The sequence below is a fragment of the Sceloporus undulatus genome, chromosome 6 (assembly GCF_019175285.1).
Source record: "Sceloporus undulatus isolate JIND9_A2432 ecotype Alabama chromosome 6, SceUnd_v1.1, whole genome shotgun sequence".
Taxonomy (NCBI): Eukaryota; Metazoa; Chordata; class Lepidosauria; order Squamata; family Phrynosomatidae; genus Sceloporus; species Sceloporus undulatus.
In genome coordinates, this window is record NC_056527.1 from 112,287,739 (window position 1) to 112,299,500 (window position 11,762).

At 41.2% G+C, this 11,762-nt stretch overlaps 1 protein-coding gene across 1 annotated transcript; it reads left to right on the top strand.

The window, feature by feature from the left end:
- Positions 1–4,182: 4,182 nt before the first annotated feature.
- On the top strand, positions 4,183–10,890 carry LOC121933863 (vomeronasal type-2 receptor 26-like). The gene is made up of 6 exons (XM_042473853.1): positions 4,183–4,330; positions 5,147–5,322; positions 6,941–7,795; positions 8,329–8,556; positions 9,262–9,388; positions 9,989–10,890. The coding sequence occupies exons 2-6, from the start codon at positions 5,179–5,181 to the stop codon at positions 10,888–10,890; spliced, it is 2,256 nt and encodes a 751-aa protein (XP_042329787.1). The 5' UTR covers positions 4,183–4,330; positions 5,147–5,178.
- The last annotated feature ends 872 nt before the right edge of the window (positions 10,891–11,762 follow it).

The following is an 11,762-nucleotide window of genomic DNA, read 5'->3' on the forward strand; positions in this document are numbered from 1 at the left end:
TGTCCAGTCAGCCATAGATAAAGGATTTTAAGAAGAAGAAGAAGAAGAAGAAGAAGAAGAAGAAGTTTTATTTATAAACTGCTTTTCCGCAGTGATCAAAGCGGTGTACAGGTAAAAATTGCAATGACAGAGTAGATAATACAGAATAAAAATTGCAATACCTAAATAAAACTTCAATAAAAACATTACAGTTATACAAATTAAAACCATTACATCAAATCCAAGCTAGCTGAGTGCAGTCGATAGTACAGTACATATAGGGGGGAGTCACATGATATCAAGGAACATCGGGGAAGGCTTGCCGAAACAAGAAGGTCTTGAGTCTCTTTTTAAAGAGATCCAGGGAGGTAGTGGAGTGGAGCTCATCGGGAAGGGCATTCCAGATCCTAGGGGCCTAGTTGGAAAAGGCCCTTTGCGAGGTTGACACATATCTCGCCATCAGGATCCTCAGCAAATTCTTCCCAGCTGACCTGAGTGTGCGGGGCAGATTATATGGGGAGAGACGGTCCTCCAAGTACTCTGGGCCCAAGCCATTTAGGGCTTTATAGGTTATAACCAACACCTTGTATTGTGCACAGAAGCGAACAGGTAACCAATGGAGATCTTGCAAAACCAGTGTTATATGCTCAACTCTGGAACATCCAGTGACCAACCTTGCTGCCATATTCTGCACTAGCTGAAGCTTCTGGGTTTGGTACAAGAGTTGCCCCATTTAGAGCGCATTACAGAAATCCAACCGAGAGGTTACCAGAGCATGTACCACTGTTTCAAGGTCCCCCTGGCCAAGGTAGGGTCGCAGCTGGCATATCAGCCGAAGCTGGTAGCAGGTGCTTCTGACCGTTGCATCCACTTGAGAAGTCAACTGGAGCGACGAGTCCAAAAGCACCCCCAAACTGCGAACTGAGTCCTTCAGGGGGAGCGTGACCCCATTCAGGACAGGTGGGCAAATTTCACCACCCGAACCAGGAGTGCCTATCACTAGTCCTTCCGTTTTCTCTGGATTCAAACTGAGTTTGTTTTTCCACATCCAGCCCATGACCGACTCCAAGCAGGCATTTAGAGGAGAGATGCCATCCCTAGTCACTGCATCAGTCGGAGATACAGAGAAACATATTTGGGTGTCATCGGCGTACTGATAACACCGCACCCTGTGTCTCCGGATGATCTCTCCCAGCGGTTTCATGTAAATGTTGAATAGCATGAGGGACAGAATAGCTCCTTGAGGGACACCAGATGTAAGTTCCCTCTTATCGAAGCAAACGTCCCCCAGCTGACCATCTGGAATCTACCCGAGAGGTAGGAACGGAACCACTGGAGCGCAGTGCCTCCGATACCTAACTCCTTCAAGCATTCCAGAAGGATACCATGGTCAATGGTATCGAAAGCCGCTGAGATGTCCAAAAACACTAACAGGGACACGCTTCCCCTGTCCATGCCCAGACAGAAGCATATTTTCTTTTAGTCAATCAATTAAAAATGGAGAGTGGGGGAAATGCCAGATATGGAGTTCTATATGAAATAAACCATTCTTTCCACCTGTTTCTTCTCCATCTGTAATACTGCAACACAGCACAGGAACATAGCCTTCACTGCAAAGAATTTTTCCACCACTTTGCAGGAAAAAATTGCTTGAACTCTCTCTGACTTGGACACTAGAGTGGATTTAGGTCCAATTGGTGTAACCCTAGTCTCTTCTTGTCTAGTGTTGATATGCATTTTCCAATTTGTGCAGTCAGACAATGTGGACCAGTTCCTTGGAGCAGTAAGAGCCACCACACACGTACTAGAGTCCTTCTGGCTTATTAAATAGGCCAGAGGAGGACTGAATGGATAAGCAAAGTGATTAATGCCTCTTTACAGCAAGGAAGGGTCTCAACACACCTGAAGGAAGCTATGGTAAGACCACCTCTGAAGGCGGGGACCTTTCCTGGATCCTACTATACTGGATAAATATAGGCCAGCCTCCAAAGTTCTATTTTTGGGCTAGATACTGGAGCATGCAGTGGCTTCTCAATTCCAGAGGTTACTGGATGGAGAGGATTATCTAGGTGGCTTTCAATACCATCAGCCATAGTATCCTTCTGGGTCAGGTCTCTGGGAAGAGGTTTGGAGGAACTGTTCTACAATGAGTCCATTCTTTCCTGGAGGGGTTCTCTCAAAAGGCAGTGCTGAGGGATTCCTGTTTGACTCTTTGGCCATTGGTCTACGGAGTCCCTCGGGTTTTTGTCTAGTCCTCTATGCTATTTAACATACAGCTAGCTATTCATATCCATGGGGGTTCCATTCCAGACCCCATCCCATAGCTAAGCACAGCCACTGCTGCAGTGCTGGGAATCTTATTCTGATCACAGGGAGAGTAACTCACTGCAGTGGTGGCCACAGCAGGTGGCACAGTGAGACACATTGTAAACAGCTGTCGAGTGTTGCAGTGGAGGGCTCCAGGTAATGGGGGGACATCAGGGCAGCATCAAGGCCAGAATACTGCAGGCTGCTCACAGAATATTCTGGCCGATGCAGACCTGGTTCTAGTCTTTCCCAGTTGGGGAGAAGGAAGGGTAATAGGTGAGTTCTATGTGAAGTCTGGGATGCATAAGAATATGCTTGGATAATTTTGATTTGGGTCACATGCACGTGGTAGCTCTATTTCAGTTATCTTGGGCAAGCAATATAAGGGTTGGGTGTACAGGGTAATAGATATCCCCCCTCATAGAATTTTCTTGGTCTTGAAGTGGTTTGCCATTGCCTTCCTCTGAATATGGCATACACACCTGCTATTCCCTGGCAATCTCCCTCCCAATGTTAACCAGACCTGATGAACTTCTGAGATCAGATAAGATCTGATAGCATAGTGTAGCAACTGTTCCTTCTGTTCCTCAAACCCTCATGTACTGGTGATTTATCCACCGAATCTAGTCGATATAAAGCACAATTGGGCCTGAAGTAGAAGAGTCCTCCCTTCTTGCCAACTGTCATCTTTTGGCCTGGGAAGGAGTGAACGCCATCGGGCCTGGCCGCTATTAAGAAGCAGAGCCCTCCCTCTAGTCAATCTGCCTTGGTCCAGGCCTCAGAAGGAGAGAAGAAATGCTGGACCTGATCCCCTTTCCCACCACCATTCCCTTCTCCTTTTGTGTTGTGTCTTTTTAGATTGTAAGCCTGAGGGTAGGGAGCCGTCTAATTAAAAATAATAATTGTAAGCCACTCTGAAAGCCTTTAGGGCTGAAGGGCGGGATATAAATACCATAAATAAATAAATAGTGAACTTTCAGTGCTGCTGTGAAACGTAGGTTAAGTTACAGTAAGAAAGCCAGCATTTATGATTTCATCATGGCCAAGAGAGACAGTCAAGTCAGTATGTATTACTGAACATAGAAGGGTGATCTATGGAGCTGACATGACCCAGCTGTACTCACCCACATAGTTTGTGCAATACTTTTTCTGAGAACATAGTGAAGATTTTTCCCTGGAAGTTGAGGCACAATATAGCAAATTGGCTATTGTTCAGGCTGCATCTTTGAACAGCGTAACACATTTGCTGAAGGAAATGCACCACAGTAGGCTCTCCTGAATCAAGAGTGACCTGGCACTGATGGCCTACAAGAAACATCTAGGTCTTGGATACAGATTAAATCATACATAGAATAAATCCATTGAAATTAATAGAACTTTTACTCAGACAAAGCAAATCATGCCTAACTAATATTCTATTGATTTTAATGGGTCTAGTCTAGTATTATTAAATTTAAATTCAGCTGTACAATTTTGTATGTAAAACATGTTTTTGTCTACAATGTCATAAATTACCCATATTTCTGATTGGTGAGTACAACCCCTGTAATTTTCAAATTAGCCAGGATTATTTTGACTTCTTCTCAAGGTCCCTAAGGAATTCTAGTTGCTACTAGCAAAACTAGGAAATAAACACTAGATTTATTATTAATATCCTCTATACCTAGAGATCCTGACTATAGACAAAGCTCCATCAATTCCATTTTGCCCCTGGTTTCAATCAACCAAGAAAATATCCATTCTCAACACGCTGTGCTACAGAACTGAATGACTGTGTTGCAGAAGCAGGACTGTCTCTCTGAAGGCCTATTTTCTTCAAAGGTGGTGGCCTTTCTGGCCTTCGTTTTAGTGCTGCTCCCAGGGGGTGCATGCATGGCTCTTCATGTGCTAAAATGTGCAGTCAGCAAGCCTCTGCCTATTCTCCATGAGTATTACAATGCAGGAGACCTGATCATTCCTGGAGTAATTTCTCAGCTCTTCATCACTTATGAAGGGATAGATTTCAGGAAACAGCCCAGTCAGCTATCTGTTGAGCACCTCTCGTAAGCAGTTGAATATTTTGGTCATATAATCCATTCATTTCCTTTTTCTACGTTTCCCTTTAAATGAACTGTATGATTTTAGAAATCAGCTTTCCAAATCATAAGAAAGAACCATATCTTCCTGACACTCTTTTGAGTCATTGAGTGACAATCATTTGGTGTTAGTATTAAACACTGAATGTTGTGAATGTATGTTTGCATGTGTTAACTGCCAAGTGTCAGTCTGTTTATCTATGCTGGATGTTTGTATCTCCTCTCTATGACTTTTAAACAGTCATTAAGATCATTATGTGCTGGCAACTTACATTTCCATTTTTTCATATTAACCACCCCATGATCTATCAATTGGAACTACACTTCATGTTTCTGATGAAGATGGAATCCTCAAAATATGATTATCCAATAAAACTTGTTAAGTCTTTAAAATGTCACAGGACTCCTTGCTTTGCTTCAGAAGACTAACATGGTTTTACACACATGTGTTAACTATTAACTTCCAAAGTAGTGCCTATTATGGAATGCTGTCTGAAAAAGCCAAAAGATCCATGCATGCTTGCCACCGTTGCTAATCTCTTCCCTGAGATAGGGCCATACTGTCTCTCTTAATGCAATACTTTATCAAGAGGATAATGAGCTGAAATGTACCTGTTGTTTTATGATAAAGCAGACACTTTGTCATGTGGCATGTAATTCTCATTGCAGAGAGATATCTCAGTTTTACCAGCACATCCTGGCCTTGGTCTTTGCTATAAAGGAGATAAATGAGGATCCCCAGGTCTTACCAAATGTCACCGTGGGCTTCCATATCTATAATAACAATTTTCATCCAAGTTTGACCTATCATGCCACAATGAAGCTTCTCTCTACTAAAGGTAGATTTATCCCTAACTACAAATGTGACAGCCAAACCATCTTACCTGCTGTCATTGGGGGCCCTAACTCTAACATATGTCCCCACATGGCAGCCATCCTGGGCATCTACAAAATTTCACAGGTAAGAGGACCCTGCAGGGAAAAGAAAGTTGGAATGAAGATCTATGGTGACATCCTATCAGTGGCATACCCAGGTTTAAGAGAAAGTTATGTCTTTATGTGTACCATTACTCCTATTCCAAGCCAGATACCTGTCCTGAGGCTGGGTGTTCCTCTCTCACAACCATTTAGTGCAAAGAAGGATTACAAGGAGCAGCAGGCAGCAGGCAGCAGCTGGCTCCATTTCTGCAGCCAACTATAATAGGAAGATGCATTCTCCTGAACCTGTTTGGGTCCTCCAAGGTCTGGGAAACTGGTATCTTCTTCCTCCTAATGACTGTTGCCTGTTTGCCTCTTGTCCTCTCCCCATCTCCCCATGACGCTAACTAGTTGCAGGAAGGAGCATCCAGCCTGGGGACAGGTAGTGTGAATGGTTGGGCAAGGGAAGGATATGTAACTACACCTGGTAGAAATTAGGTTCCACCTGCACAATGCAGGATTTCAGCTCTTATATGAGACTGAAAGGCTGGATCATACATAGATTACTTTTTAAAAATGGATATTTATTTGTCTTGTGGATAATTTTTCAATGATGTTCTCTATATTCTCTTCAGTTACACCAGTCTTTTGTGTAAGGGACTTCAGCTCAGCGATACAGTCCACACTCTCCACAAGGAGGGCCCAATATTCAGTCTCTAACATATTCAGTTAACAAGTTAACTGTAGCAGATATTGTAAAAAGACCAAAGCTTCTGGAGAGCCACTCACTGACAGTATGAACAGCTTCTTGTTTTCTGATATTTGACTTCACTTTCAGGATCTGTTTGGTGTGCAGTCCCCCAGTGTGGACTGTACCACTTCTGACTGCATTTGGATTGCTTGCATGTTTAAATTGTTCACATGGGCACATTTACCCAGAAGTAGAGTTCAGCCTAGCACGATCCACCCAGCATTCTATGTCTGAAACATCTGTACTTTTTGATTTGAAATTAAAAACTGGTAGTCCACAGTCAGTTTGAGATGTTAATGTTCTTCAATTTCTGTAGATTTCATTGTGAGACGAAGCTAAAAGAAAGATAGTAATACCTCAAATGTGGTGTTTGTTTTGATAACAATTATAGAATTCATTCATTACTTTTGCTTTATACTCATGTGAACATGGTCTCTATATGTTTATGGTGAACTTGACAGGTGAAGAACTGATGCTTTCAGCAAAGGTCACAAATGTTGGTTTCTTATCCATGTGCTTGAGAATAGAAGCATTACAGCAAAATCTGTCAGGATGATAACACAATTTTTTTAATTATAATATTGTAAAAAAATATGTTTCTAATCTCCATATGTGTGGATTGGCATTCTGACATTCTTACTAGGACATGAGTGATGATGAAGTTATGTGTCTTAAGAATGAGCATTTTTTCCGAGGCACATTTATGAAATACTTTCACATTCACAGACAAGAGTTGGAATAGTCCTACGCAAAGTTAAACCAAAAAGAACATCTGAGATGAATGGATATTTGAGCACAAGTACCACATTTGGGAGAATGTATAGTGGCATAGATACATACAAACACCTTATTATATTTTGGAAGTATCTGTACCCATTTCATTTTATTCTTCATTGACTTTTTTCCTCAGCTCACATATAGTTCTGCTCCAGAAAAGAATGACAAAAATGATGCTGTCTTCCTCCACTGGATGTTCCCCAGTGGGAATAAACAGTACTTGGGACTTCTTGAATTATTGCTACATTTTAGATGGACATGGATTGGGGTGATCTATGAAAATATTGAGAGTGGCCTGGCATTTATAACAGAGATGCTTCCATTGTTTTCCCGGAATGGTATCTGCTTTGACTTCATTGAGAAATTACCACTAAAAGCTTTCTTCAATGATTTCAATGAAATAATAGCAGCTTGGACTGCTACATTTGAACTTGTCTTCAAAAGTACAGCCAGTGCAATAATCTTTCACGGCGAAGTTCAGGACATGATGTATCTGAGAACTGTAATCTGTTTTTTCCAATTTGAAGACAAACCAGTTGAGAAAAAAGGAAAAGTTTGGATTATGACAGGGGAGACAGACTTCACATCAGTTCCCCTTCAAAGAACCTGGAACATAAATTTCCTCCATGGTGCTCTATCCTTTGCAATTCATTCAAAGGAGGTGTTAGGATTCAGACAGTTTCTGCAAACAAGAAACCATACTTCAGAAAAAGGGGATGGATTTGTTAGGATTTTCTGGGAAAGTGTATTTAATTGCATGTTCCCCAGCTCTGCCACAGATGAGATGGATGGAAACATCTGCACAGGAGATGAGAAATTTGAGACCCTTCCTAGCTCCGTTTTTGAAATGAGCATGACCAGCCACAGCTACAGCATTTATAATGCAGTCTATGCCCTGGTGCATGCTTTCCATGCCATTCATTCATCCCAATCAAAGAAGAAAAGAATGATGATTGGAGAGAGAGGGTTAACTCAGCAACAATGGCAGGTAATGTCCTGAGCAGAAGACATTAAAGCAAGAAGCTTAACCATCTTTCTCAAATCTGGGGCCCCTCCAGGCATTTTGAACTACAATTCCCATCATCTGTGACAATTGTTTATACAAAGGAATCCCGTAGACCTTTCAGATTTTGCATCTGTCATCAGTTGCACATAATGAAGTAAGCTAGGAACTGTTTTACACTGCACAAATATAGCACTGTGGTTCTACTTTAAGTGCCATGGTCCCATTCTATGGAATCCTGGTATTTGCAGTTTAGAGAGGGACATTTAGAACTTTCAGCCACTTATCTAATGCTTCACCAGAAGGATTCCCTAGGATTCAGACATGTCAGTTCAAGTGGAATTATAGCATTATACATTCAGCCCACCATATCCATAGGATTCTGCATCCATTGATTCAACCATCCATAGTTTGAAAATATCCTGCCAGCACATTTTTTTAAACGACCAATAACCAAGCCTCAAAAGATTATCACACAGAGTATATATCCTTATGCAGATGTGCTTTCTCCCATTTAGATCCCTCACTACCTGAGAAGGCTATCATTCAACAATAGTGCTGGAGAGGAGGTTTCCTTCAACCAAAATGGAGAAGTTGTTGGTGGATACGATATTGTCAACTGGGTCACATTTCCAAATCTGTCCTTTCTCAGAGTTATAGTTGGGAGTATAGATTCGCAGACTTCCACAAACAAATTGTTGACCATTTATGAGGATGCCATTGAATGGCCGAATGTGTTTAATCAGGCAAGGTCTACATTCATATTCACAATGTGTCCATGCATGTGTTTAAAGTAGCTTATTATCTCAATATTAAATACCTCTCTTTAGGAATGGGTTAGAATTTCAGTTCAGTTTACTTATAAGAAAATTGGCAAAATTGTGTCAATTTCAGCTTGGAAAAAAAATGAGACAAAAAACCTTGGATGTCAGTAAAAGCATGTTATTCTGATACATTCAGCTCTCTGTACTATGAATTCTGCATCCACAGATTCAACCATCCACTGTTTGAAAATATTCCCCCCACCCAAAACAAAAATCCAAAAAGCAAATCTTGATTTGTCATTTTATATACAAGGAATGCTATTGTATTCAATGAGACTTGAGCACCCATGGGTTTTGGTATCCATGGTGGGTACTGTAACCAAACTGCAGTGGATACAAAGGGCCCGTTGTATATTGAACCATGCTGATGATGAACTAAGGTTGCCAGATCTTTTTTTTTTTCCTCCTCTTTAATATCTCCATGACAAGCTTCGGCCTATGCACTAGAGTTGTTGAATCCAGCCACTATCTACTGACATTTTCCCTTGGTCTTAACATTTCACTTGGAGACCATGGAGATGCTAACCAATATCTATGGCCTGATCACTTTACCAGTACAAGCAGCCAAGCCTTTGTTGTTAGTTTTTTTCCAGAATGCTGAGATATTCTTTTTTCATTTTTGAATAGACTCGACCGCTCTCACTGTGTAATGCCAATTGCCCCTCAGGATATAGAAGGGTAAAGAAGGAAGGGAAACCACACTGTTGTTATGATTGCTCTCCATGTCCAGGAAGAGAGATTTCCAACCAGACAGGTAGGAGTTATACATTTTATCCAGTACTTCAACATCAAGACAGACAGTTACCAAATGAAATCAAATTTTACTTGCATCAAGCCAGTAGTCATTGCAGTTATAGTAAACAGAAGTGCCTACCAACAGAAATGAGCTTGCTAGTTCTAGTATGAAAACAATCTTGTTTCCAAATTACATCTCTGGTACTAAAACATTATAAACAGTATAACCAAAGGACCTTAACATGCATATAAGAATATTAATTTACACATATAAGAATATTAATTTACACACAGAGAGAAAGGGGGAGGGCGAGACATTTAAAACTCAGGACTTTTCTATATCCCTTCTGTTAGCTTACTTTTTGGGGGGGTTTATTGTGAGCATAGGATCATAGAGCCAACATGGTGTAGTGGTTTGAGTGCTTTGACTACATCTCTGGAGACAAGGGGCAAACCACGCACTCTCAACCTCAGAGGAAGGCAATGGCAAACCTCTTTGAACAAATTCTGTGAAGAAAATCCCACAATAGCAATAGCAATAACATTTATATTTCTTGGAATGCTTGCCATGTAATAACCAAATATATACATTTCAAGTAAATTTACATTTTTTTTCCAGACATGAACAGCTGCTTTCAGTGTCAAAAGGGTTATTATCCAAACAAGAACCAAGACATGTGCATTCCAAAAGTTATATCTTTCTTGTCTTACGATGAACCTCTGGGGATAGGTGTGACGACTGCTGCTGTTTCCCTCTCTTTCACTGCCGCTTTGGTGTTAGCAACCTTTATGAAGTACCACAACACACCCATTGTGAAAGTGAACAATCGGGACCTCTCCTACACCCTTCTCATCTTCCTCCTGCTCTCTTTCCTCTGCACTTTGCTATTCATTGGCCAGCCTCACAAGGTGACCTGTCTCCTCCGACAAACAGCTTTTGGGATTGTCTTCTCAGTAGTTTTTTCTTGCTTGTTGGCCAAAACTGTCACAGTTGTCATAGCTTTTATGGCCAATAAACCAGGATCCAAAATGAAAAAATGGTTAGGGAAAAGGCTTGCAATCTCCATTGTCATTGTGTGCACCCTTATTCAAGCCACTAATTGTACTTTGTGGTTAACAACCTCACCACCATTCCCAGATTCTGACACATATCCACTAACTGAAAATAATGTATTGGAATGCAATGAAGGGTCTGACATGATGTTTTATTGTGTCCTGGGCTTTATGGGCTTCCAAGCTATTATCAGCTTCACTCTGGCTTTCCTAGCCAGGAAGTTACCCGACAGTTTCAATGAAGCCAAGTTGATCACCTTCAGTATGTTGTTGTTCTTCAGTGTCTGGTTAACTTTTGTCCCAACCTACCTTTGCACCAAAGGCAAATATATGGTGGCTGTGGAGATCTTCTCCATCTTGGTTTCCAGTGCTGGGTTGCTAGGTTTTATCTTTTTCCCCAAATGTTATATTATTCTTCTAAGGCCTGATCTGAACAAAAGGCAACAGCTAATCAAAAGAAAGGGTTAAAGAAAGCTTTTTCTCTTCCCTCATAGTTTGCAATTGACATCTGGATATATACCGGGGATATTCCTGATTTCCATGAGACAGAATTAGGATGCTTATTACTATCAGTTTTTGGACACTATTAATGGCTGTGTTTTCTAAAGTACCAAAATCTTTGGACAGCTCTGTATAATGTAAAGAAACAGGGTCCTCAGGAAATTGTAACATTCTGGGTTCTTAATCCACCTTTGGCTAAAGTGCTACATTAGTACAGTGAGGTCCATACTGAACAAAAAGAAGAGGGAAGAGGGAAAGGGAACAAAATGACAGGCTCATCTATAGCAAAGGATATACTAGTCAGGGATGGGAAGAGAGACGGACTGGAGGCAGGGGGAATCCAAGGTGAAAAAATGGGTGGGGAAAAGACTGGCAATTTCCATTGTTCTTTTGTACTCCTTTGTTCAAACCACCATTGGGACACTATAATTGGCACCTCAACCATGGTTCCTAGTTTGTAATAAAAAGAACAGCTTAAAGAAAAAAATCTATCTTCTCCTGTAATTCATGACTGATTTCTGAGTTTATACACTGGAATATTTCTACGTTTCTCTTTCAGAGGACCATAGGGAAGGAGGCCTGTTCCAGCACATTTGACTATGATGGAAAGGTTCAAATCTCTGACCTTCCTTACTTCATTATCTTTAATAGACACCATGGGAGAGCCATTTGCATTTTCTGTCAAAAGGCATGTCTACATGGGCCATTCAACTAGTTTCTCTCCACCCTCATATAACCCTGTCCAGATGATACAGACCCAAAGCCCTGACTCACATGGGAAGGCCAGCTCCACATTAAATCTGGTCCATGCCTCCCTTAAACTGGTTTTTAAAGACACA

Bases quoted from the DNA above. Each gene is read 5' to 3' on its own strand.
- LOC121933863 (XM_042473853.1), top strand. From the start codon at position 5,179: ATGAAGCTTCTCTCTACTAAAGGTAGATTTATCCCTAACTACAAATGT. The intron at 7,796-8,328 runs GTAATGTCCTGA...TCTCCCATTTAG, and splicing joins TAACTCAGCAACAATGGCAG to ATCCCTCACTACCTGAGAAG. The intron at 8,557-9,261 runs GCAAGGTCTACA...ATTTTTGAATAG, and splicing joins GGCCGAATGTGTTTAATCAG to ACTCGACCGCTCTCACTGTG.